Raw genomic sequence first — 25,143 nt, 5'->3', positions numbered from 1 at the left:
GGGGGTCCACGACATCCCCAGTCTTCCGCGCTCTCCTTGAGTCAAATCGTGATTCCGAATTCTGGTTCTCCGTTTGGTGGGAGGAGCCCGCGCCCCCCGGCTCCTCCCGCCGCGCCTGCGCGGGGCCGCTCTCCCGCTCCCTCCGCTCCCGCTCCCGCTGCCGCTGCCGCTGCCCCGCTCCCGCTCCCCTTCCCGCTGCTCCCTCCCCCTCCCCTCCGGCAGCGTCTGGCGCCGGGAGCGTCCCCGCTGCCGCTGCTGCTCCCGCATGGAGCCGCCCGCCTGAGGGACGGCCCGCGGCCGCCCCGCCCTCGCCCAGGTGATGCCGGTGACCGGGGTGACGATGCCGCCGGCGAGGCGGTGGCGGCCGCTGCTGATGGAGGAGGCGGAGGCGGCGGCGATGATGATGATGATGATGGGCTCCGCTGCCCGGCCCTGCCCCTGAGCGTCGGGGAAGCGCCAGCGGCCGGCTCTCCTCCTCCCCCGAGACTGCCCGGCTCCCCCCGGCCGCCGCCTCCCCCACTCCGTCCTCGATGTCTCCACCGCGGCGCGGAGCTCCCTTCGCCGCCTCCCCGCCCTCTCGCTCCTCGCCGCCGCCGTCTCCCTCCCGCCCCGCGGTCCGGCGGCCGCCGGACCCCGCCCGGCGGCGGCACCATGAAGGTGGAAGCGGGGGACAACTCCATGATCAACCTGTCGGTGCAGCAAGTGCTGAGCCTGTGGGCTCACGGCACCGTCCTCCGCAGCCTCACGGGTAACGGGGCCGTGCGGGGCCGTGCGGGTGCGAGGGTGCGCTCCGCGGGGCGGGCGGGCGCTCCGTAGCTGGAGCACAATGGAGGGCGTGGGGGTGGCGGTGGTCCCCCTGTGTGCTGCGCGTACGGAGGACTGGTGTTCGTGTTCCGGAGTCTCTCCGGGTGCTTACGTGTGTGTTCTGTGAGCAGGTATATCGTGTGTGTGTGTGCGCGCCTGCTGTGGGGTCCAGGGAATCGGGAGGGGTCTGTGTGAGGCGTTGGTGTGACTGGGGTGTGGACTCGGTGTCTGGGATGCCTGCCCCTTCAAAGGACGTGAGCGTGTGGGATGTGCTCGCTCACTTTTCTATGTCCATCTATAATAAAAGAAGGCTAATGGTGTAGGGTGTGTGTGCATGCGAGTGAAGCGATGGGTACCTGTGCATGAGTAAAGGGTTGTAGAAAGTGTGTGTGAGTGTGTAAATATGTATGGAAGGCTGGAGTATGTTTGTGGGGGTGGTTCATTGGGTTTTATTTTTTTTCCCCTTGTGGATTTATGCTCATTGGCATTTGACAGAGCTATAAAAAAAAACCAACTAGAAAACCATGAAATTGAATGTGGAGAATCAGAGACTTACCCCGCTACCCCTAAGTATACCTGTGCACAATGAGAGCTGTGGGAGTGAATGAGGTGACAGATGTTTTCTGACAAATAGTCGTAATCTTAATCATCTAGGATTCTTAAAGACAGCTGTTACGAAAAGATTCTGTGAACCAAAGTAGAGCCAGGTCCTCACCCTCTGTTAGGAGAGGGGAGCTTTGTCTGGCTTTTGGCAAGAACTGGCTTTTTTCTGCTCAGTCTCAGGCTGAAAAATGGGTGTGGACTACTGTGAAACCCAAGGCATACAGTGGAGAGGGGTATCTTCTCTTATTGTGTCCATGTGTAAAGAAAAGCATAAGCTTCCAGCTCTGAATAAGCAGGGATTGGGTGTCAATAGCAGAGATGTAACTGAGTAGTGTCTTTCTGCTCGGTGTAGGGGTATATTCAGTGGTGACAGATTAGTGGAAAATGTTGAGTAAAGGGTGTAGGTTTTAAACAGTTATGAAAATATTCTAATATTTATGGAAGAGTATTATGTCATCTTTTTGCACTCTATAGTAATCATGAATAGATATATTCTTTTTTTTTTAATCTATTAAAGGTGGAAGAAGTGTGATGAAAATAGAAGTGTAGCTGAAGTTGAAGCTGTAGCAAACAGAAAGTGATCATCTTTCTTGTTCTTTTAACTTTCAGGATACATCTTAGTGTAGTAAAAAAGATTAATCTTTTTGTATTTGCCTGATCTGTGAACAGTGTGTGTCTGATGAGTAAAGTTTCCAGGTATTAGTGTGGTGACGCACTAAATACAGCTCTCTTCCTGAGTAGTTACTTTAGCATACCTATTTTAGAAACTTGTACTCTTAAAGGAAAAAGTTCACAATGGATTTCACTTTGCTTTGTGCCAGACATCCTCTATAACATTTTTCTTATTAGACCATTATGCAACATAGGCGTTTCTATGAAATTAAGTGCCGAGAGTAAAAATCAGCTTGTTTCTCAGTGCTTTTGCAATAAGATGAGGGGTTGCATAAGGTGTTTATAATGTGTAATGTTTTTTCTTTTTAATTTAAAAAATATGAAAAATAATTTTTTATCCATCATAATGTTGTTGGACAATGTCACCATCAGTTATAGTTGCAGTTTCTAAATTGGTGCTTAAATGCAGGCTGCTCTTACAGCCAAAACCTGTTGAGTTGAATGTTCTCATGGACTGTCAACAGTCCAAAACTTGCACTGGACTGAAAAATCTTTTCCACAGGATAAAATATATTTTGATACAATCATTGATAATAACAAAAAGCTGAACTAGTTACATAAACCCTTCCTTACTACTTACCGAAGTGAACTTTGTTCAAAACCAGAAATTCTGTTGTTTTCCCTGCTAAGAAAATAGGTTTGTGAATGAGTTTATCTTCTTTGACTACTTAATCCCTTCCCTTTTGCTTCTCTGTTAGGTATAAGGAGAAACTTCTCCAGAATACTGGGAAAAGAAAATCATTAATATAGCGTGTTCCATGAATATTCAAGACTGCCTTGTGTTTACTTTTGGACTTAAAGTTGTGGTCTGGACTGGACTTTTAAGTTGCTCAAGTAAAGATTTTTCTCCTTTAGATAAACTGTATTAATTATGTTTGCACAAATAAGTTGCAAAGTTTTATCAGCATCCTTCTTAAAAATACATTAATTTTCTGAAACTTTCAACAGGGTCCTGATATGAACTCCAGCCTAAGCTTCCTACCCTAATAGCTTAGTTTTGGTGGGTTCTTTTTCCTGTCAATGAGAAACTGAAAGATTATTTTTATACTGTATATGTGAACCAGGTTCAACATGAAAAAAGGAAGTGCTGTCTTTGGTATGTGGTCTCAAATACCTAGGAGACCACAGACAAGTTCATTGCTGCCACATGCGCATCACACCCTGTAACAGCTAAAGCTGCAAGCATTGCTCCTTTTAGCTGAACACAGGCCCATCACCATGATGTGCTTGCTTCCTACCCTCCTGACTTCTCTTGGAAGGTGGAAGTAAGGCTTTAGTAATCATGGGACAGGTGGGGTGGCTTTTACCTCACTCTTTGTTACATCCTCCAGTAAATCCCAGGAACACCTCCTTTATATGAACTGGTTGTGTTTTAGAGTTAAAGGTAGATGAGGGTTTACTAGAACTAGTCAGACAGTAGCTGAATTTGAACTGAAAAAGGAGAAAAAAAATCCCACTATTAGTATCCAGTAAAATAAAAATTGTTTAAAGGCTGCTTCCACAATAAGGGACTTGGCAATATTTCTACTAATAGAAAGTCCTAAGCTCCATCCTGTGCTCATTTGTTCCTGATTGTCTGGTTTGTCTTTGCCCCCTATCCTGTTACTTGAGAGGACTAGTCTGTAATTTAAGATTTAAATGCTCCTCAGCGAAGTGCTTTTTTCCCACTTAATGCAGCAAAAATGTTAGCATCTCCAAACAACAATTTGACTGTATTGTTGTTAACTTTGAAAGTATCAGTTAATAAAGTAATTAAGGACAGGACCTGGTGCTGAAGAAAAAATGTATCATGTAAAGAGCAGAGTTACGTTTGCAGGTTTCATATGCTGTCACTTCATCTGAGTGCTTTGCGTTTATAAGCTACAGGAATGTAACATTACTGGTTTTTTCTAATTCAAAATTTGACATGTGCTACCTTGTTGACTTAAATTTGTATTTTTGTATTCCTAGTACAGGTGCTTATTGCTTGACTTACCTCTGTACCTAATAGTAGTAGGATGGGTACTGGGCTTAGAATGGAGAGAGAGATACTCTGTTTTGGAGTAATCCCTTTTGATTTATGACATGTTGTAGGCAATCATTATTCGTCTGGCAAAACAAGCTAAGAACTAGAGGAAAAGTGCTGAAGATGAAGGACTAAGGGAGATACTCCATGTTTACTGAAGCTGAGTGGCAGTAGGGCAGCATATTCACATATATATAGAAAATATTTGAAAATGTTATAGTTTATCTACTTTGTGTAAGATGAAGCTGTTGATGGAGTGCTTCAAGTGTAGATAAGATGGAAGTGATATGAATGTTATTCTAAACAGTAAAATACTTTAAAAACTATTTTTCTTATCTCTAAGGTTGTGTATGCCTACACTAATACATGTATAAGGTGTATCTGTATTACATAAGCATAATGTGTGTGTGATATTTATCTGATATGTATAAATACCAAATACCAAACAAAGAAGTACTTCAAAACTGGTGTGATTGGGCATTAATTACAAGGTATTTGAGCCTTGCAGTTTTTCTGGTTGGAAAAGAATCCCCACCTAAGGCAAACCAATGGAAAGGAACATAAATACTATCTTAAATTATCTTTTCACTTTAAGCACTAAGAATTTTAAATAAACATGAAAAATGTATCTCAGTTGCTCTTATTAGAAAAGCTGTGACATCTTTGCAATGTATTGAATGTCACTGTGCTTGTAAACTGGTAGGTACTGGGCCTTCCCTAGTTCCTGTATTTCTCTAGGAACTGTGGAATTTTGATACACGTATGCTGTGTTTTGGTGACTTTAAGTAATTTGGGTACACTGAAAGGAAGCTGTGAAATTTTCTTAGAGTCAAGCAAAGGAAGTTGCAAGCGTTTTTTAGGGATGCTCTATGAGGGCGTGACTAAATGCACTGAGGCTAGGTGAGTATTTGAAGCTCTCTGACAGATAGAGGTAAATCATTACCTCTGCAGCAGCAAAGTACTCTGTCTGTGCAGCTCATGTTGTCAGACGAGCCAGCTAATTAGTATAGCTGCAAAAGACTGAAATTGGAATGTGCTTTTTTTGTCAGGGTAGCAAAGGTGATGATGTACCTAAGTTTATGCTGCTTATTAGTCAGTGTTTAGGACATAATTAGTTGAGACACTTCAGTCTCACTTCCTCTTCCTTAGAGATTTGGCAAGTCAATTCATCAATTAAACTATTCAGTCATTTTTGAACAAGTGAAGTCATGACTGTTTGTGTTCAGATGTCCACATTCTCTATTTTATAGTGGCACCTCTCGATGTTATTCCCAACCCATTCTTTGTGTCTTTCAGTGTTACTCTAACACAGGGTTTTTGAGAGTCATCTCTCTTCATGATTCGGGGGCTAGATGATATTGAATTTTACAGAACATGAATTGTATCATTCTCTGCCCTCAACATGTCAGGATGAGAATGTCTACATTGTCCTCTAGGTGTATGGAGCTTAAGGTCTCCTCTAATTTTCTTGAAAGGTTGTCTCTCTCTCCTTGCCTTGTTCATCCCTGTTAAACAACTTGGTTGGCCTCATCACTCACCCTATGAGCAGAAGTAAATAAATGAGTGTGTTGAATGAGCAGGCATAAAAAGAGTAAGTAAAGGAGGATAAGAAAGGGTAACCTCCAGCCTTTCCTAGGGAAGGTGCTTGGAAGTGATTTGTCCTGTTTCAGCTCCTAACACCTAGGTGATGTTTTAAGGAAGAGAGGTCATAGTTTAACAAAACTCCAGCTGCTTTTGTGTCAAACAAGGAATATTTCTGGATGTTTTCTAATTTCCTTTTCAATATGCCTGCTGCTTTTAAGGAGTAGGAGGAGAAAGTGTGTAGCAAAGAACTGAAGTTTGTATTTCTTTAGCCAACAGGACATTTTGGTGCTGGTTCTCTTCTCAAGCCTCCTGCCCTAAATATAAATTGAGGGATGATGCTAATTTTCCTTGAGCCTTATTTGGAACGTAAATAAGACTGAAGATAGTTGCTCGCTGTGGAGCTATTTTGTTGTGTAAGAGTTTGTAAATATTTTTGGTTTCTTAGTTACAGGGGAGTAGTTAGCCTTCCCATAAGCTTTCATTTTCTTCTAAAAATACGGTCACCCTAGTGAGTTTTCCGGAGACTGGAAGTCATTTGTCTTCTCTACCTGATAATGGTTGACAATGCCTACAAACCCCAATTTCCTAAAAGGTGATGCCTAACAAATCCTGTAGAGATTATGGTGTGTGACAGTGTCAGGTTCCCACAGACTTTCTTGATCCATATTGATTGGGTCCTAAGGTTTATTTCCCTGTTGTCAAACTGTAGGTCTGGCAGGGCTGCCAGCTTCTATATTGGCAGATCTTTGGTTAATCCTCTTGTTTATGTGCTTCCACTTGAATAAATAATGGAAACACCCAAGCTGTGCTAGTAATGGATAAGGCCTGTTAGGACTGCAGGAGAGGTTCCCCTCCCACACTATCCATGAGCATAGCAGATTAGATCACCAGTCAGTCAGTCTTAATTTTAGTGAGGGGGTTTGTGGAGTGAGTACTTGACACCCCTGCCACTGTTTCATCACAGTAGCTTCTGAGAATTATGAGACAATCATTTAGTGGAACAGTACCATGGTCATTATCCTTTTGCCAAAATTTTTGAGACCCATTTTGGGCCAGGGCTGAAGGGATGGAGGATCTGAGGAGAGCTGCTCCGAGCTACCCTCAGGATGTGTGTGCATACATCCAGGAACTCAGAAGAAAATGTTACACCTTGAACTACAGCTGAAGTATTAATTGAATGTAAATTTACCACCCACTTTCCTTGCTGCTCTCTTCAAAGAGCCCTTTGGCTACTGTGATTCAGAGTTGTACGTCCTTGGGCAGGCATAGTGTTGCCATTTATGCCTGTGTGAGAGGGGAAGGGTTGAGCTACTCCCAAAGTGCTGCTCAATAAAAAGTTTAAACTCTGTATCTGTGCTATCTATATACATTTCCTACTGACTACGGACTCTCAGAGCTGTGGTTATTGTGTAGCAACATTTTTTTCTCAGCATCTTTTCGCAGTATGTTTTGTGCTGCTCAGTGTTTTTTAAGTTAGGTAATTGGGTTGTATTTTTTTCTCAAAGAGTTGGTGTGAGTCAAGCTGCATTAATACAGGCTCTCCTCATAAACAATGAGTATCTTGCTTTTGTAAGGAAGCTGGGGTTTTTGTTTTGTTCTATTTTTGAGAGGGACCTGCAGCAAAGACTAAATTAATGACAGTATTATGGGATTATGGAATATGTACCCTAATTTGCTCAATTCTGTAATAATGCATACCTACTGTAGTTGTCTTAACACAAAAGGGATTTTTTCTTTTATTTACTCACCCTTTTGAATTATAAAATGTTTTTAGAAAGTCGACACCAAGTGAGAAAGGTTCTTGAGTTATTGTGCAGCTCCATTGATGGTTCCAGCTCTTTTCTTTGAAGGTGATCATCATGTCTGCCATTCTTCAAAGAAATGTTTGTGCTCCACACATTCTCATGATCTGATGCCCTTTTTAGTAATTTAAAATAGTCTCTACCTCTCTCTGAAGTTCTGTACTAAGCAATCAGAAGCAAGGAGTTAGATGTGTTAAAATTTGTCGTTAAAATTACAGTGTTTTTATTTGTGCCTTTGAAGCTAATTTGATGGAACATTCTATTAAAGCTACTGGGTGGATCAACTAAAGTCTTTAATCTCAGTTTTCCCATCTGATGTTACCTGATGTTGTCTCTAATTGGTGGGCATGGGGTGGGGGGGCTGGGAAACAACAAAAAATCCACACCCACCCCAAAATAAAAACTCACAACCCAAACAAACCCCAAGCTCCAACCAAGTTCTTGACTTTTTCCTCTTTCAGCCTTTGTGTCAGAGAACATTTTATTCTACAAGAAGCAGTTACAATGCTTACTAAGAAATTGCAATCAACACTATTTAAAGAAACCATTAAAGGAATTATGACCACTTGTAAAAATACATCTGAATCAAGATTTTTGCCAGAATCCTTTTTATAATTTTTGACATAATACAGCTAATCCTTTATGATAGTCTGCTGAAATGAGGAAAGAGTCTTGAGCATGTACTGGTGGTGTCACATGTATCACTTTTAAGATGGAAATCAGTATTGCTTTTCTCTTACTGTTGATTGATTGCAATATTTTAAAGTTTGTTATAAAGTTCTTGTCTGAAAAACATTAACCCTTTATTTGACTGCTTTCTTTCAGAGATGTGGTACTGGGTTTTCCTCTGGGCTCTCTTCTCCTCTCTCTTTGTCCATGGTGCTGTGGGAGTATTAATGTTTGTGATGCTGCAGAGGCATAGGCAGGGGAGGCTGATCTCTGTCATTGTGGTCAGCATTGGATTTCTGGGTTCTGTAACTGGAGCAATGATAACCAGTAAGTCTGCCTTTTGTTTGTGTGTGGTGTTTTTTTGTTTTGTTTCTTATTTTACATCTAACTTCTAAAAAGAAGAAGAAGGAAAATAAAGCCTGCATTTCTTAGTGAACTGTTAATTGTTTATTAAGGATTTTGTGATAGTTATAGAGTGACTCCCCCTTGTCCCCCCCCCCCCCAAAAAAAAAAAAATTAAGGTTTGCTGATGTTCTAGGTAAAATGCTGTTTGGCAGAGACATCTGTTACAGAGTTTCTTATGGTATTAGATGAATGCCTACCACTCAGATTACATTTTTTATTTCTTGACATTGTATCCTCAGATAGGTGCAATCATTTTTTCTGTTAAAGCCAAAAGGTTCACAGGGCTATGATTAAAAACCACACTCATGTTTAAAACATTGCAGAAAATAGGAGTATTTTATGTAGTAAAGTGCAGAAGTGTTACACCTGACTGAATATGACAGAAGTGATGTTGACAAGAATGTTTTGAGGAAATGCTACTCATCTGTCTTCATCCAGAGTTATTGGTATCAGATGCTGCTTTTCCATCTTTCCCAAGAAATTCTTTTATCTGTGTCAGCACTGAAATATGGGCCATAAAACCTGTAGGACACTTCATTCTTTGGTTTTATCATAGCCAGCTATGTTTATCAAACATATAAATAGACTACGGTAGCTTTCCCAAGCAAGCAGGAACATGCTGAGGGGGGGAAAGTAGCGAATGCTATTTTTGCAGGAAAGAAGCGTGTGCTTCATTGTCTGAAGCAATGCTGGTAAGGAGTTCTCAGCATCCAAATCCATGTGTTGAATGGTGCCTGTGTTAACTGAGCAGTAGTTTCTGCCCCAAAATCTTCAGTGTTGCAGAAAAGATGGCCTAACTTGAAAGGTCTCTGAGGGTAAGGAACTCTAAATCTATCAACCACCATATAGTCTGAAGGCAAAACTTCCCACCTTTCATTCTGGTTTTCCTGTGTTCTGCCCAGATTATCAGAATAGTGGTATCACTGTCAGCTTTGGACACGTTCATAGAGGATTTGTGACAGATTAGTTCTTACAGCTACTGAAAGTCCTTCCTGGCTATTGTTTTACAAGGTTAAATAAAAATGCAAATGTCAGGAGGAGTTTGACTAAGACTTTCCTCAAAGGGTTGTTTTAATTGCTACAGATTTGTCAGCTTAGAATTTCCACCATTTAACGCAGTAAAGTTCAGTTGGGTTTTGGGGCTTTTTTTGCCAAGTTGGAACTAGTTGAGTGCCTTATGTTATATGTTATGCTGATTTTTGTCTTAGGCTTAAAATGGCAGTGGCCTGTTACAAAGTCAACCATGCATGAGCATTTCTGAAGAACTGAAGTTGGGAAACGTGGTGTTGAAAGATCCAAGCAGAGACTTTCACAGCTTTCTGTGATGGGGAGGTTTCAGGATCAGTGTCTCCCAAGCCAAAGTACTTTGTGTCTTTTATCTTTGCATAAAAAGAGGAGCAACACAGTTGTATTTTTGGCATCCAGTTTTGCAGGTCAAAACATTTAACACATAAGCAGTCCTGTTTGTGTGCATATTCATCTGAGAATTTATCTAAGCCTAGACTGTAGACTTGTTATGCTGTTCCCAAAGGTTTTGCACAGAGCATTGCAACTTGCTTAGCCAAGTACTTTTACCTTCAAATATTTTTTGTTTCTGGCCAGAACTGGCTTGTTTCATACTGAAAGAAATTCTGCAGGGAGCTTCTGAAGGCAAATTATGGTGATCAAGTATTAAAGAGGATTTTTAATAGCTATTGTGTTGCAAACTGGAAGATGCAAGTTGGAATACCAGCTGTTTGGATATGCCTGGTCCAGTGCTTAAGAAACTGAAATAGCAAACTGACTTCAATTTCCACTTTGTATTTCCAGTCTTCTGCATTGTTTGTGTAGGTGAATGAAGTCAGTATAGACTATTGCACAATATAAGTTTAATTTTGCTCAGGGAGATCTTTCAAACTTTTCTGCTGTTCTGGGACCTTTTTACCAGCATATGGAAAAGCAGGAGACTCCTCCATTTTTAAGCTTTGAAAAATCATGGAAATCAATGGTTATTAAAAAAGGTATTGAAAAATTAACAAAAACAAACAAAACTGCAAAACAACAACCAAAAAAACCCCACCAAGCCAAACAAGAATATATAAATACCAGACAGCTTAAGGCAAGGATTTCAGCTGTATTTCATCCAGAAGGGTCTGTTCTTCCTCCTTTTTCCCAGCACACTCCTTTTTGGTGACATATTCTTATTTCCCTTGTTGGCAGCCTATTGTACACACTTTTGGCTCTACACCAGCTTTGCTGGGTTATGTGTTACAGGTTGTATTGCACACTGCTATTTGTGTAATAATACATAATTACCAAACTACCAAATTTTTATTGTTTTATTCTGGATACTTCCCAGAGTATCTCAGTGTTTGCTCAAGAAGCCCAGAATTTCTGTTCTTGATCTAGTAGTGACAATTGTGGTATACATTTTTGGCCACTTTGAATTTGCTTTGAAAATATAATTTTAATGTTAGTAGTGGGCTCAGTCTAAAGGATCTCTTTCAGTTTTTGACAGCAGCTAGCCAAGGAACAAATGGAAAAGCTTATGCAAGGTAGCTGAGTGAAATACCATAAGGCCAGCCTTCTGGTGAGATATTTCAGACAAAATATGCTTTACAGAACATGTTTTTTTTAAAAACAGTAATAAAAATAGATTAACCCAAAAATTACCTAACAGTGTGATTAGTAGTGTTTGTAAGTACTGTTATGGCCACAATCATTAGTGAGTTCTACTCTTCCTAAAGACACTGTAAAAATTAGGTGTTGCTTTTTGAAGATGTAAGATGATTCAGATGCTGGTTGTACTTTCAGAAAATCTGTTGGGACTCAATGTAGTTCTGTGTCACTAATGGATTTTTGATCACTCCAGCAGACTATTCCTATTAGTGACTGTGCAATAGCAAAAAACCCCACCTTTTTTTTAACTGTTGCATATTATTTTTAAAAATTATGATGACTTTTCAGTTCTCTTTGAGCCTGAAAAAGCCTCTGTGATCTCTGAAGGCATTTAATTATGACTAGATTGCGCCCAAGACGATACATACGGAAGGTCTACAATTAAGTTTTGGGTTTGGTTTTGGTTGCTCCTGGCCTCTTGATACTATATTTCAAATTTGAATTTGCACACAACTGTACAAGGAAAATGCTCTGTTGCGGGTTTTTTGATTTTTTTTTTTTTTTTTTTTTTTTTTTTTAATGTGCTATAGCTCAAAATCTAATTGTATTGGTTAGAAGTTTCCTCTCATAGATGTTCATGGATAACACTGCAGTGTTTTGACCTTTTTCATGTTTTGCTGGATTTGCTAAACAATTGTTAACAATTAAATAGTTTAATAAAAACTACTTATATAGAAATAAACTCATATAATATGACCAGTTTATTCAGGTGACATATTAAATGAACCTGGTAAATGTGTGTTTGCAATTGTTTTGTTGACACTAGCAGCTTTATTGTTCTTGTCTTCTCCCTGCCTACACAAACACTATTAAATCACACTTCAGACTTGGTCAATTTTTAGAGGATTGCCTTGCTACCTTTTCAAACTGGCACAAGGCACAAAAAATGTTTTAAAAATATATCTGAAGATGTCTACAGGGAAACAACAAGATTTAATTTTCTTAAATCAAACTGATGATGGAAAAGTTGATCTGGTTCAATTGGGAAAATCATTCCTGAAGCATATACGTAACTATAAAAACACAAGCAAGGCTGGTAATTGTGTAATGCCATGAAGTAATACAGTGTTTGATGATGTTCTATAAATAGCTGATGCATAGACAGAGTAAATAATTTGTCACATATTTCAACCTTGGCTTTTTCTGTGATTTGATCATTGTTTTCCTTGTGATTCTTAGGTGCTGCAGTAGCCGGAATTTACAGAGTAGCAGGAAAGAATATGGCTCCCCTAGAAGCTCTTGTCTTTGGTGTTGGACAGACAGTACTGACATTAATTATTTCGTTTTCAAGAATTCTTGCAACGCTTTGAGACTTATGTAGAAAGGGGGAGACAAAAATCTTTAACCTGAAGAGAAGCTTCCTGAGAGTGGATTCATCCGCTTATGGACTCGGATTCTAGTGCGAGAGAAAGGAAGCGATGTGGAAAGTGCACTGCAAATCTCGAGGCTCAGTCAAATGAACAGGCTGTCCTCTAGTGTTGGAACTGCAGAACTCCTGCACTGCGCCTTACGTGCCTCCGTCATGGGCAAGGGGGGGATCCCTGTGTGCCAAGTGGAGATGGAGCACCTCGAGCAGCTGCCAGGCAGGTCCATGCTTGGTGGTGGGATCACTGTCCTGAACACGTTGTCATGAAACAGGGGGGCTGTCCTGAAAGTTGCTCTGTGTGCCAAACTTGGGGTTTAATTCTGAGCAGGTGGCTGGGTAAGCTCTGGAATGTAGAAGAATTCTGTGAATGTGCACAATTCTCCTTGAATTCAGGTGAAATAGCAGAATAACTGACTTTTGTGTATTAGCAGAATCTCTCTGAATGCTGAATATTCTTGTTCAGTATTCAAAACAACTGCTAGATCTGTTTTAAAATGTAGATGAATTTTGATGGGGTTTAAGAACCACAGCTTTAACAACCCTATATAATTAGCACTATGTGAAGAATGGCTCGTGGCAGTTTTCTTCTTTGGCACATTTCTTTGTGATTTTAGCACGTCAGAAATCAGGAGTTTAAGGAGCCTGTATGAAGGTTACTAAGTACAATCTGTTGTGTATGCACAAACAAATCTCAAATCAATGTTTTCCTCTAAATTATTTTGTCTTAAACATGCAGATGGTTACCAGCCCTTCTGCAAACCTCAGGAAGGGTACTCGTTGCAAATAAACTCCCTGTATTTAATTAAGCACGGGTAGGACCCTTACCCCTACATGTATTCTGTAAGGAACATGCAAATATAACAAACTCTCAGAGAACACACCTATAGGGAAAAGGGAGAGGGTAACAATATGATGTGTTGGTTTTCTACTGAACAAAAATACTAAGTTTAATAAAATAGTTACCATACTCCAAAAATTTGTAAGTGGGGCAGCATTAATGTATTTACTACCTTGTTTCTGAACACTTTGTATCTTTGGAAAGGTTAAGATACCTGGAACTTTCAAAGACTTAGCTTTCAGTAGTTTGTGCTTTTCTAGTTTAAAAGGGACAGAGTGGTGTTGTGCATGTGAAGTGTCTTAAATGTGTTTGAAGTAAAGAGAAATTTTAATTCTAATGAACAATTATTTATGAAATACAAAATTTAAAGGGCATAAAGTTTTGTGAAGAATAAGGAATCTTTTACATCTTTTCTCAACTGAATTCTTTTCAGCAGTTGTCTCTTAATGCTTGACAGGGGGAGTAAATCACTCAAAGGTTTTGCTGTTACAATGTCAAAAAGACGTTCGGGACTGTTGCAAACACTGGCACCTACTGCACAGCTAAAAGAATATGTTTAAAATATAACTTGCAATCCAGTCATTGCTTAGTGCTTCAAAATATAATGAATTAACCTGTCTGCCTTTACCTTATTCCGCATACATTTCCTTAAAGTACTAAGAATGCTAATATTATCTGTTTTCTTTAAAAGCATTAAAGTCTTGTTTGGAAAATGTACAAAGTTATGGGCTTTGCAGGGAACAAGTTAAAATACAGGTTTCTAAACATTTTCAGTGTTATTTTTACTTTTAATTGCTTTAAAAATGTGGCTGAATACATATGCTCTCACTGGTTTTGAATGTCTTCAAAAACTTTTTTTTTGTGGTTTGTTTTTGTGTCTTGTGTCTTTTACTTTCTGCTTATACTTTTTGGCACACAACCATTGCACTTTAGTTGACAATGAAATTATGGTATCTGTAAAAAGCAATTGAAACTCCTCTCAATTGTCTTAAATTGTGAGAAAACTGGTTTCAGGTATTTAAGTTAAATTGAATAATAAAATAATTGAAGATATTTCTCCTAATGTGCCTTCTTACATATGTGTTTAGGGGAGAGTATTTAGAAAAATTTGTCACATCTTCATTCTTGTTCTATTTTGATTGTTTCTAATTAATTTGGTTACTTGATACAGTGTCTTGTTCAACAGACCTTAAAACTTTTATTTGATAACCTGGAAATGCTTGTCTGGGTCAAAACCAACCATATAATGAAGCACTGTATTCAGTAATTTAGGTTGTCTCATGCCTTTAATTCACATTGAAACTTATTCACAGGTTCCAAATTTCCTTGAACATCTCAATTCTTATTTTTAATAGGAGGCTATTATGCTGCCACTGGTCAATGGCTTGCTGTCTTTCACTAAGTTAAACTACAGCAGACTGCTGCTAACTGATGAGATACATATGCTTGTATTGATGAACTTCATTCTTCATTTTAATTACTGTGCCAATGAAATTGTTGCCATTGTAACTTTCCCCCTTGGACAAGGAGGCATGTTTGCAGGTTTTAAGGTACCTTTCTCCAAATAATTTTTATTGCATAGGTTGCTTGTATTCCTTTTTAAAACGTTGTCATGTGCTTAGTTGTCTCTGCATTATATGGCATTATTGCCTGGCAGCAAGGGACAGGCAGATAATATAATGCTTAAGTGACTTGACAAGGCTTTATTTGACAGAAGTTTGTTTTCAGCTGTTTCTTGTGAGGAATTTATGATGATAAAAAGCTTGTCTGTGAAGTATTCTTTGATCACAGAATGAACATACTGCCTAGTAACTCCAGCAGTGAGAGAAAGCGTAAGTGGCCTTATGTCTGCGAAACTTGGAACTTTCATTCCACATCCCTAGAAACAGCATTGTTAAGCATAAGGTGCTTTAGTCAGTGTGTGTATATAAATGTGTGTGTATATATATCTATTTATATATATATAGGTATATATATATATATATATATGAAAGAGTGGTGGCTTTGTGGAGTGTTTTACACCTGACACACGCTAACAACTGGGATAGCTTTTCTAAGAAAAAATAAAACTGCTTTAGATAGCCTTCCCCTCCTCCTGCCCCCTCAGTTAGGCTACAAAGATATCTTGTGTGTGAATGGCACTGATGGTACCCTGGTTCCCCTTGGACAATACAGTGTTGTCCTGTTTACAGGATGTCTTAGCACTATCTTCGATCAGCTCTGCCTGTCTCTGCATTGCATCACTGGGCACATTCTGCATTGTGCACAACAAATAACGTGTCAACACAGTTTAATATTTGGGAGAAGGGGGAGTACTGAATGTAGTATTTAATGTGGAAAAGCTACTGCTTTTTTAGAAGCTGCTGCTCTCAAAGGTTTAAACATTCCACACACTTTCAATTTATCAGTATGATCATAGACTCATAGAATACCAGGTTGGAGGGGACCTCAAGGATGACCTGGTCCAACATTTCCTGTCAATAGCATGGTCCAGACAAGGTAGCCCAGCACCCTGACCAACCAAGTTTTTAAAGTGGCTGGGGAATCCAAGACTTCCCTGGGGAGATTGTTCCAATGGCATTATTCCAGTGTCCAACTAGAATATCACAAAGTAATTTGCACACGTGACCCCTCATCTTTTCCATGTGACTCCTTGTAAAAAGGGAGTCTCTTTGTAGGTACTCAATAAAAATTGGAATATGGTGATAAAATCTCCCGTAAGCCTTCTTTTCTCAAGGCTGAACCAACCCAGTTCTCTGCCTTTCCTCATATGTCAGGCTTCCCAGGCCTTTGATTATCCCTCTGGCCCTTCTCTGGACCCTCTCCAGCCTGTCCATGGTTTTGTGGGTTTTTTTGCATAGCAGGGACCGAAGCTGAACACAGAGAACCCAGGTGTGGCTTGACAAGTGCTGAGTGAGATAATGATGATTTTATCTCTGCTGGTGATGCTCTCTGCTAGTGATGAAGTCCGTTATTTATTTCAGTTATCTCATTGGCTTTCTTTGCCATAACAGCACACTGCTCACTCACATCAAGCTGCTTGTTCACCAGGACCCCCAGATCCCTTTCCACAGAGCTGCTCCTCAGACAGGTCCATCCCAGCCTGTGCTGCACTCCTGGATTATGTTTCGCCAAGTGCAAGATCTTACCCTTGTCCATGTTGAACTTCTTAAGGCTTTCTATATACCCTATCAATGTCCTTTTAGTTCTCAATATGTATTTTTCTGCTTTTCCATCTCTGGTACACTTCTCTTCTGGCTTTGAGCAGACTCAGAGGTTCACAGTTAAGCCAAGGAGGTGTCTTTCTCTGCCTCTTTCCTGACCTTAAAGGTGATAAACTGTTTCAGTGTTTCCAGGAGACTTGGTGAAAAACTCCCAGCACCCACTAGCTTCTTTATCCTTCCAAATGGGCTCTGAGCATAATGAAGTTTGCTCTTCTAAATCTAAAATGTTTATTTTAACACCGACCTTCAGCGTGCTCAGCAGGATCCCACTGCTGTGATCATGGCAGCCAAGGTTATCACTGATTGGGATTTTACAAAGCTGGCTTCCTTGGCTTGTGAGTATAAGTCCAGCACTGCCTCATTCTTGATTGGTGCATCTAACATCTGTATTCCAAATATGTCCTTCACGTGTTCCAGGAACTTGATGGATAACACGTGGCCTGCTGTATTGTTCTTCCAACAAGTGTCTAGGTAGCCAAAATCGCCCATAGAATGAGGTTCTGTTGACCCAAAGCTTTCTTAAGTGACCCAAGTATTGTTTAATTGGTGTTACTTCCTTGGTTTGAAGGTCAGTAGCAGATGCCTACTTGGAGATTCCCCTTGGAGATGACCCCTTTGGCCTTGACTCAGGCATTCCATAGAGCTTCTGCAATCTCTTGGTGATCATCAGTACACATACACTGGAGGTGGTTGGTCTTCTAGCTCTCATCTTGGGAAGCAGCTAAGGAACGTTTGTCACTGCTCAGGTTGGCCTGACATTCCCCAGATGAAAAAATATTGTTTTAATTCAAAACCCAGAGCTATATTTCAGGAAAAAAACTTACAAATAATTATTTTCTTTAATTTTCTGGGTAATTTTGAGTTTATGAAACTAAGCTGTGTGCTGTGGCTAGCCATGATTTGCTGGTGACATTTTTTTGAAGAAACCAATGATTTAACCAGTTTTGAACACCCAACATGGTTCTGGTTTTGCCTAAAGTAGCTTTCTGTTTTTGAAGTACACTGTTTTGATTTTGAGAAAGGGAATAGTGTTTCCCTCTCAACATATTGTATATTGATATTTATTTTGCTTACAATTTGTATTTGAATTCTGTTGTGGGGGGCACATATATAATGCCATTTGAGCAGAAACGAATGGAGTCTAAGTTCTAAGAACTTTAAGAAGTGATGTAATTGTTGTTTTCTGTTTTAATGTATGTATTTCATGCACTAGGCATATTCTAATAATGCCTTGCCTGCATTAAATCTAAGTATTTATATAATAAGCATATTAAACCCCTTGTTTTTGTGCACAGCCATCCAACATCACACATGTATAATTCCAGATAAATAGACACAATAATATTGCTTGGTGTAGTGCATTGTGGATTAATCAGTTAGCCCCCTCCCTCCCCCCTCCCCAATAAGTATGTGACTCTAGTAAGACCTAGAAATGCAATTGTGAACATGAGAATTTTTTTCAGTCGCTCCTCTGTTTCTATAAATAGGTGTTTTCATCACGTGTACTTCAGTTAAGGGGAAAAATGTGGAGATTAGGTCACAGTTGTCATCCTAACAACCAATCTAATTCCTAGCAATTTGAGAGAAAATGAAATTCTAAATACTTTCATAAATTATGATGGATTATTACATACATAAAAATGCTAAAGCGTAAGTTTTTTTCAGAGTTACCAGAATTTAACATACAATTGCATCAGCATATTGATAGGATACCTTTTGAACTATTACTTCTTTTTAGTCTCTAGATTGGGAGCAGCCCAAGGTGGAAAGACTATTTAAATCCTCAGCTGCTGCTTCAGAAGGAATAAATGTTATTTGAGTACAAATGAACTTAACAGAGCTGAACATTTGTATTGGGCTAAAGGTCAAATATTTCGTCACATGTTGGTCACCACCATCAAAACCTTTAAGGTCAGTGGGAAAAGTATTCTGTACTGTTACAGCAGCAAAATCTTCATCTGGGTTGCATTGATTTGCATATGTAACTGCACATAATTTTGGGTAAATGAAGTTATCATAGAAAGTAGAATTCAACCTGACTACATACTTTTGATATCCTAAAACTGTGACAGGTTATGTCTTGACAGCATGCTGTTTCTGCTGTTTCCCACAGTTGTGCCTGAAGTTACACATGAAATTCAGTTTGTGCATTAATTCTAAATGTAATCACAAGGACATCTCAAAGCCTGCAAAGATGTGTTACTGCTTAGGGTATTCTCCCAGTGTAGCAGGTATAAAAACAATTATGCTCTAAAACAACGATCTAAAGAAGTATTTTCTTTCAGGAACAGACTTTTTTTCACTTCTAATTGTTCATCTTGTAGTTACTGAAGACTTTAGGAAGTTACTGCATGAATCCTACCAGGATTTGACAGTTGTTGAAGGGAATGGATAGTACATCCTTTTGTGCTCCTTCTGTGGACTGGAAAACACCAACTGTAAGGCAAATACTGAAGAGTCATTTTCAATAAAATAAACAATACTTGTTTAATACAAATGGTATTCCTTTTGATTTGAGACCTAAATTTCGAGGTTTACTTGAGATATTTAGTATCAACATTGTAAAATCCATTCTGGATTATCCATCAATATAAGGTGTATGGGAGCTAAAAATCTAAAACTTTTAGAATTATTTGGCTAGAGGCTTTACTTGTTTGAAATGTGCCTAGATTTTATACAGAGAATGAAGTTCTGAAGGTCCTTAATATTTTGGGTGTTTTAGAGGATAATCAGGTATCTATGTAAGTAAACTTTTGACTGTGACAATGTATGGAATAGCACACAATTCTTCAGAAGTGCTTACAGAAACCACTAAGAATAAATACCTGTTTTACAGTTAGAGAAAGGCTACAGTATTTAACATCTGTATTGATAACTTTAACACTTGTACTATAAGCTTTACAAATATAAGTATTATAACCATTTGGATTTAGCTGAGCAAATACGAGGAGAGGAAAATGGGAATTTGAAAATCTTTAGAAATAACAAAGGTAAAAATACTCATCAGTCCACTGACAAACTTGTGTTCCTTCAGTACAGCTTTTCATCAAGCATGACTTAAACTATAGAACATTGTTGGTATCTCACCATAAACTGTCTGGTTGATAGAATGCATTCTTCAAACTTGTATTAGAAATAGATGTTCATATGTTCACTTTATGAAGTTACCTAAGCTAAGTTGTTGTGACCTAGGCATTGTTATGAAGCTCAAAGATAGCAACAACAGTGATGGAGAAGAGTGATTTAACATTTGGTTGATTTATGCTTTGTACAGGACTATATCATAGTGTGCAAAAGGTACTTGTTTTGAGTTGTGGATGTACTGCATGCTCATATAATAGTTTAGCTCCAGTTAAAAAAGGGGTGGCATTTAAGCTGTAAATACTGTATACTACTATATTTCATTTTTTAAACAACTTTTTTATTTCCCTGTTTGTGTACAGTTCTCTATGTACATGTAAAAAAACCTTAAAACAAACAAACCACAACATTTTGAGATACTTTTGTAGTTATCTTTTGCATTTTAATTGCGTTAACAATCAAAATATGTGCATTCAGCTGTCTCTTCAGTTTGAAGTTTTCATTGCATGTTTTCAGGTTCTTTGTAAAACAGCAATAACAGTTGCACAATTATTTAAAGTAAAACATTCTTCTGCACAATTTCCACTTCCATTCTTTAGAATGCAGACACAGTGGAGCACTTGTCCAGTTCTAAGATTTAAAGAATCTAAGTAGTTATTTATTTCTCTTTTCTTTTTAGTGGTAGGAAATGTCTCATAGTAGCTTGTAAACAGAATTTGCAAGTTAAACATGATTTCTCGTGCTCATTATTTGACTAAAATTTTCTGTTAGAATATTTTCATAAACTTTCTGTAGCTTATTGCATGTTCTTCTAAGTAATGACAAAGCTATGTGTCAACCTCTGTATGAAGTACCCTGATAACACAAGTTTTGCATTTTGTGAATCTGGTTGAAATATACAGATGTACACATAAAATAAAGCTGAAATTAGTAATTAAATGTACGTTCTTGTAGACTATAGTGGTGTGTTCCTGCAATTGTCTTAATTCTGATTTATAAATAGAAAAAACCCTTGGTGGGACCTGTGTTAGCACAAGACCGAAGTGTGTTGTGGGCAATACCTTCATTTCTCCGTTGTTTCCATATACTGTTTTATGAACTATGGCCTCTGTTTCTTATAGTTAAACTTTAGCATGTGGGGAAAAAAAAGCCTGAGCAAATGAAGCATCTGTAAATGGCTAGTTACAGCAGAAACTGAGGCAGCTGCTTCTGTGGATATAATAAGGATTTGTTTATGCAACTGGGTGTATGCAGTTTAGAAAACAAATTGGTTGCAGAAATGAGAACGAGATTGATATAGTTCATCAGGTTTTCACAAGGGAAAGCTGTTTGGGAGAAATATGCTTAGTCGACATGATGTAAATGTTTTTATGGGTTTTTTGTTGTCATTGACCTGCTGAGGTATGTAGCTGCTATTTATTCCTGCTTTTGTCCCATGTACTTAATTTTTAAGGAAATCTAATTCACCATGAGTGTACTAGTCACTAGCTCTTGGAGATGCCGTTTTGACAGACTATAGTGTAAGCTTTGTATTGTTTATTTTAAAGAAAAAGAAGGTTTTTTTTGCTATATATTTTCTTAAATAATCTGTCTGGGAACATTCACTAGTAAATCTGTGTGTCTTCCATGCAGACTGAAAGTACTGCTTTTGGAGATGGCATTGCAGGAGCTGATTTATGAAGAGCTTAAGGGGCTTTAGTGAGTGTACAACCAGATTGCTATGTCTCAAAGTAGTTGTGGGTTGTGGGGTTTTTTGTTTGTTTGGGTTTTTTTTGTTTGTTTGTTTGTTTTGGTTTTTTTGGGGTTTTTTTTTTTTGGGTGTGCATTTGAAGTTTGGGGTTTGGGTTTTGTTTTTTTTTTTTTAATTTGTAAGTTAAAGTTGCTTTCAAGATGAGTTTTTACTGTGAGTGATGGAGGCACAAAAAGGGAAATCAATCTAGAGAAAAGGATTCAAAATACCTGAATCTTCTGATTGTAAAGTCTGGAGGAACTTGTGTAAGACACAATGCAATGCTGTGCAGAAGTATCAGCTTTCAGAGTAACTGCCAGAAGCAAGCAGCTACTTTGATTTTGCACCCTGCGTGGGGTACCTGCCTCTGCAGAACAGCTTGGTACCCTCGGGGTCTGCTTCTGAACGCAGCAGGGATGTTCCACTGCCATCCTGCTCCCTGGCTGCCTGCCCTGGACCGCCGCAGGCACATCTGTGAAATCTGAGCCGTGTCCCCAGCGAGAGCCAGGGGACAGCAGGAGCTGAGAGCACGAGAGCTGCTCCAAGGTAAGTCATGTCTGTGCCCAAACTGGAGCCCTCGTTCTGGGAAGAGCAATGTCCAAATGCTATTTCCAGTATCCCACAACGGCTCATTCACGATTGAATTATTTTCCTTCTTAAAAAGTAAGATGTGTGTATTTTTAAGACCCATACTCTCCTGAAGAACAGATTTTCTTGTTTTCTGAGAAGCTTAGTTTCAGGGAGTGCTGTTAAGCATTGCACTGCTTAACAGTTACATTGCTTCACAGAAAGGTTTTTAAATCAGCTTCACTCTCCCTGATACATGAGAGAAATAGTATGTCAACTTTAAAGTACCAAAAGTAATTAGCCTGTTGAGTTGGATGTAACCAGAATAAAACTGTGTTAAAATAGTCTACATATTATATCATATATATCTACAAACATATATGTAAATATATAGACGTGTAAATATGTATATCCATATTTAACTGAGCTTCTCATACTGGCTTTACTTTGTAAATGGTGGTGGGGTCTACCTTTTCTTTTAGGAGTATTTGTTATTTTTCAAGTATTCGTAGTAAGCTTGGGCACAGAAGTACAGTGTAGGTAAAGCTTGTTCAACGGTAAAATATGATACAAGTTTAAATTTTTTGGAGAGCATGAAGACAATTTTTATTTCAAGTATGTTCCTTTTGTCCAAATAAATTACAGCATGTGTCAGCCCAACTCTGTTGATGGATAATAGAACAACACTGATTACTGACATTCCAGGCATGATAGATATTGGCACTATCAGGGGTTTTTTAAATCTTTAAAAGCTGACTGAAAATATTATTGTAGAATAGGAGCTTGAAATGTTATCAGTAGAAGGGGAGCCAGAGTAATCAGTAGTCTGAGCATATAGCTTCCTATTTAACATGGAGTTTATCCCAACACAACTGTTTCAGAACCAGATGAAGCTGTCCCTTTGCACAGTGCCTGACTATCAGCTGAGCAGCCCCTTTGTACTGTGGTTGCATTTTACTTTAGAGCTGCTAAAAGCTGTCTTAAGAGCTGCTTAAACTGTCCCTGGTGCTATTTAAAAAAAATAATTAAATTACGGTGCCTCAAAAAAGAATGTTTCTAATGCCTGCACTATTTGTTCTCTCTTTAGTGTTGGAGCAGTTACAGCTAATGGATGCCTTTCCATTTCCAAACCTTGCTGGGCACAGCTTCTGCTTTTAGTACAATTCCAAGTACCTTCCCTCATTAGAGGTTATTTGTTATTCAACCCTGGGAGAGGTGTGCAGCCCTGCTCCTAGCACTGCACAGCCTAGAGCCTTAGTCCCTGACTGTTCCCCTCTTGTGCTGGCATGCATGCACAGGACCTACACTATAGAGGCTCTAACTAAGTGTAAGACTGTAGAAAACAGTGATCTAAAGGCAGGATGGAAAGTGCAAGGAAATAGCATTGTTCAGCATGCTAAAATGACAGGGTTTAGCTTTTTAAAAAAAGTCAAAATTAGGCCTGTTATCACATAGCCAAGTAACTTGAGTGATAAAGCATAATGATGCTTGAGAAGTCAATCACTGCCAGACAGAGACATGACAGGCCCATTGGATGTGGGTGAAAATGCCCTGATAGAATACCTTGAAATAAAAGCATGGAACTTAGCTTGGATGGGGAAGCAGAGCAATAGATGAGGTGGCCAAGACTAGGATGCACTGGGTTATGGTGAGGATCTTTGTACTGCGTGAAAGAGAGAAAGGAAAGGTGTATTTCTCAAAAAGGGGTGAAAGGATGCTGCAAAAGCAAGAAGGGAGGCAGCATAAGCTTCTTCTGGGAGGCTAGAAGAGTTTTATTATTCTGAACATAAAAAGGTAGATATCCACATCAGAGATCATGCCTCAAGTTTAGCATTTTTAATTATGGCAGTGCTGTACAGGAAGGGAAAGAGAACAGTGAGATATGAAAGAAAGGAACAATGTGTTGTGCTGGAGGAATTAAAGACAGATTCCAGACAGTCTTCATACTTCACCCAGCTCTCCTTCAGAGTTAGGTGCTGCACAAAGATACATACCCAGGGCTGTTTCCCTCATATAGAAGGAGCACTTCTGCTTTCTTGTAGCTCTTATTCTGTGTTTTTTTGGGATCCCACCAGTTTAGAAAACTTCGTGCCTCTATTGACTAATGCCAAATAATTAATTAAAAGCCTGTTCAGGTTCAATTAATATTTAAGTTATTTTTATCTGAATTGTTACTTTGGGGAGTATTAGAACAAATGCTTTGCCACATTGGTTTTCACAAATACAAGAAAATGTTTTTCTTGATAGTTTTTAAAACAAGCAAACAAAAGGAACCAGTGAAGTACTACATAGTTCACTGTGCCAGATCGTATGCTCTGAATTTTTTCGTAATTCTGAGGCAATATATAATCCTTACTTTAGAGGATAGTTGTGAAAGAGTTGTATGGTTTGTTTCTCAGGCACCAGGAGTTTTTAGGCAAACCCCCTGCAAAGCAGAAGTTCTGTCACTAGGTGGTGATCTTGGCCTGTTCAGGATTTCTCTTCCTCCTTTCTATCCCCTTTCCTCCCATGCTGCACCTCCAGCTAATGACCAAAGCAATAATCCTGATTTAATGCTGCTTCTGAATATTATGGCTACAGATGTAAAGAGTCTTTGCATGTAAAGGCTTAGAACAGACTGAAACTATTCGTTCTCACATTTTTCCTCTTAAATTTATCTTTGCTTGTGATGTCCAGTACTCGAGGTATTATTTATTATTTATCCCTGGTAGCATGCTCAACATTGTGCTATACGACTTGAGTATTTCTTAAAGTCACACTAAAAAATACAGGAGCAGATGAGAAAATGCAGAGCTGGAACACTTAAATGTTAAATTACTCTTTACCTGACTTGAAAAAGAAATGTGATTTTGGTGGTGGGTATTTTTCCAAATAAAGGAACAGAGCAGTAGTGTGTTGGCTCGAGAATTCAGGGCGCAAGATTTTGCCTGGTGATGGGTAGTAAGGAAACAGTAAAAGTGGGAGTGGGCAACAAACTGGGACAGAAGGGAATCTCTTCTTGAGGCTATACTTCAATTTGACTTGTCACAGCAGGTGCTTTCTTTGGTACACTTCCTTTCTTTCCATGCAGTGCAGCTCTAACTCCACACCTTTTGCAGGCTGACTAAGTGGGCCCATAAAACTGGGAGGTTTTCAG

General features: G+C 39.1%; 1 protein-coding gene across 1 annotated transcript; it reads left to right on the top strand.

Moving 5' to 3' along the window:
* The first annotated feature begins 146 nt into the window (after nucleotides 1-146).
* Nucleotides 147-20,654, top strand: TMEM170B (transmembrane protein 170B). Its single transcript, XM_042049057.1, has 3 exons — nucleotides 147-748; nucleotides 8,296-8,466; nucleotides 12,382-20,654. Exons 1-3 carry the CDS (start codon nucleotides 652-654, stop codon nucleotides 12,510-12,512), a joined length of 399 nt encoding a protein of 132 aa, XP_041904991.1. The 5' UTR covers nucleotides 147-651; the 3' UTR covers nucleotides 12,513-20,654.
* Nucleotides 20,655-25,143: the final 4,489 nt, after the last annotated feature.

Source organism: Corvus kubaryi, unplaced genomic scaffold, assembly GCF_017639235.1.
Source record: "Corvus kubaryi isolate FWS band 111438036 unplaced genomic scaffold, C.kubaryi_AGA036_p1.0 69, whole genome shotgun sequence".
In the NCBI taxonomy this organism is placed as follows: domain Eukaryota; kingdom Metazoa; phylum Chordata; class Aves; order Passeriformes; family Corvidae; genus Corvus; species Corvus kubaryi.
This window is presented reverse-complemented; position numbering and strand designations above follow the sequence as displayed.

Bases quoted from the DNA above. Each gene is read 5' to 3' on its own strand.
- TMEM170B (XM_042049057.1), top strand. From the start codon at position 652: ATGAAGGTGGAAGCGGGGGACAACTCCATGATCAACCTGTCGGTGCAG. The intron at 749-8,295 runs GTAACGGGGCCG...GCTTTCTTTCAG, and splicing joins CGTCCTCCGCAGCCTCACGG to AGATGTGGTACTGGGTTTTC. The intron at 8,467-12,381 runs GTAAGTCTGCCT...TGTGATTCTTAG, and splicing joins AACTGGAGCAATGATAACCA to GTGCTGCAGTAGCCGGAATT.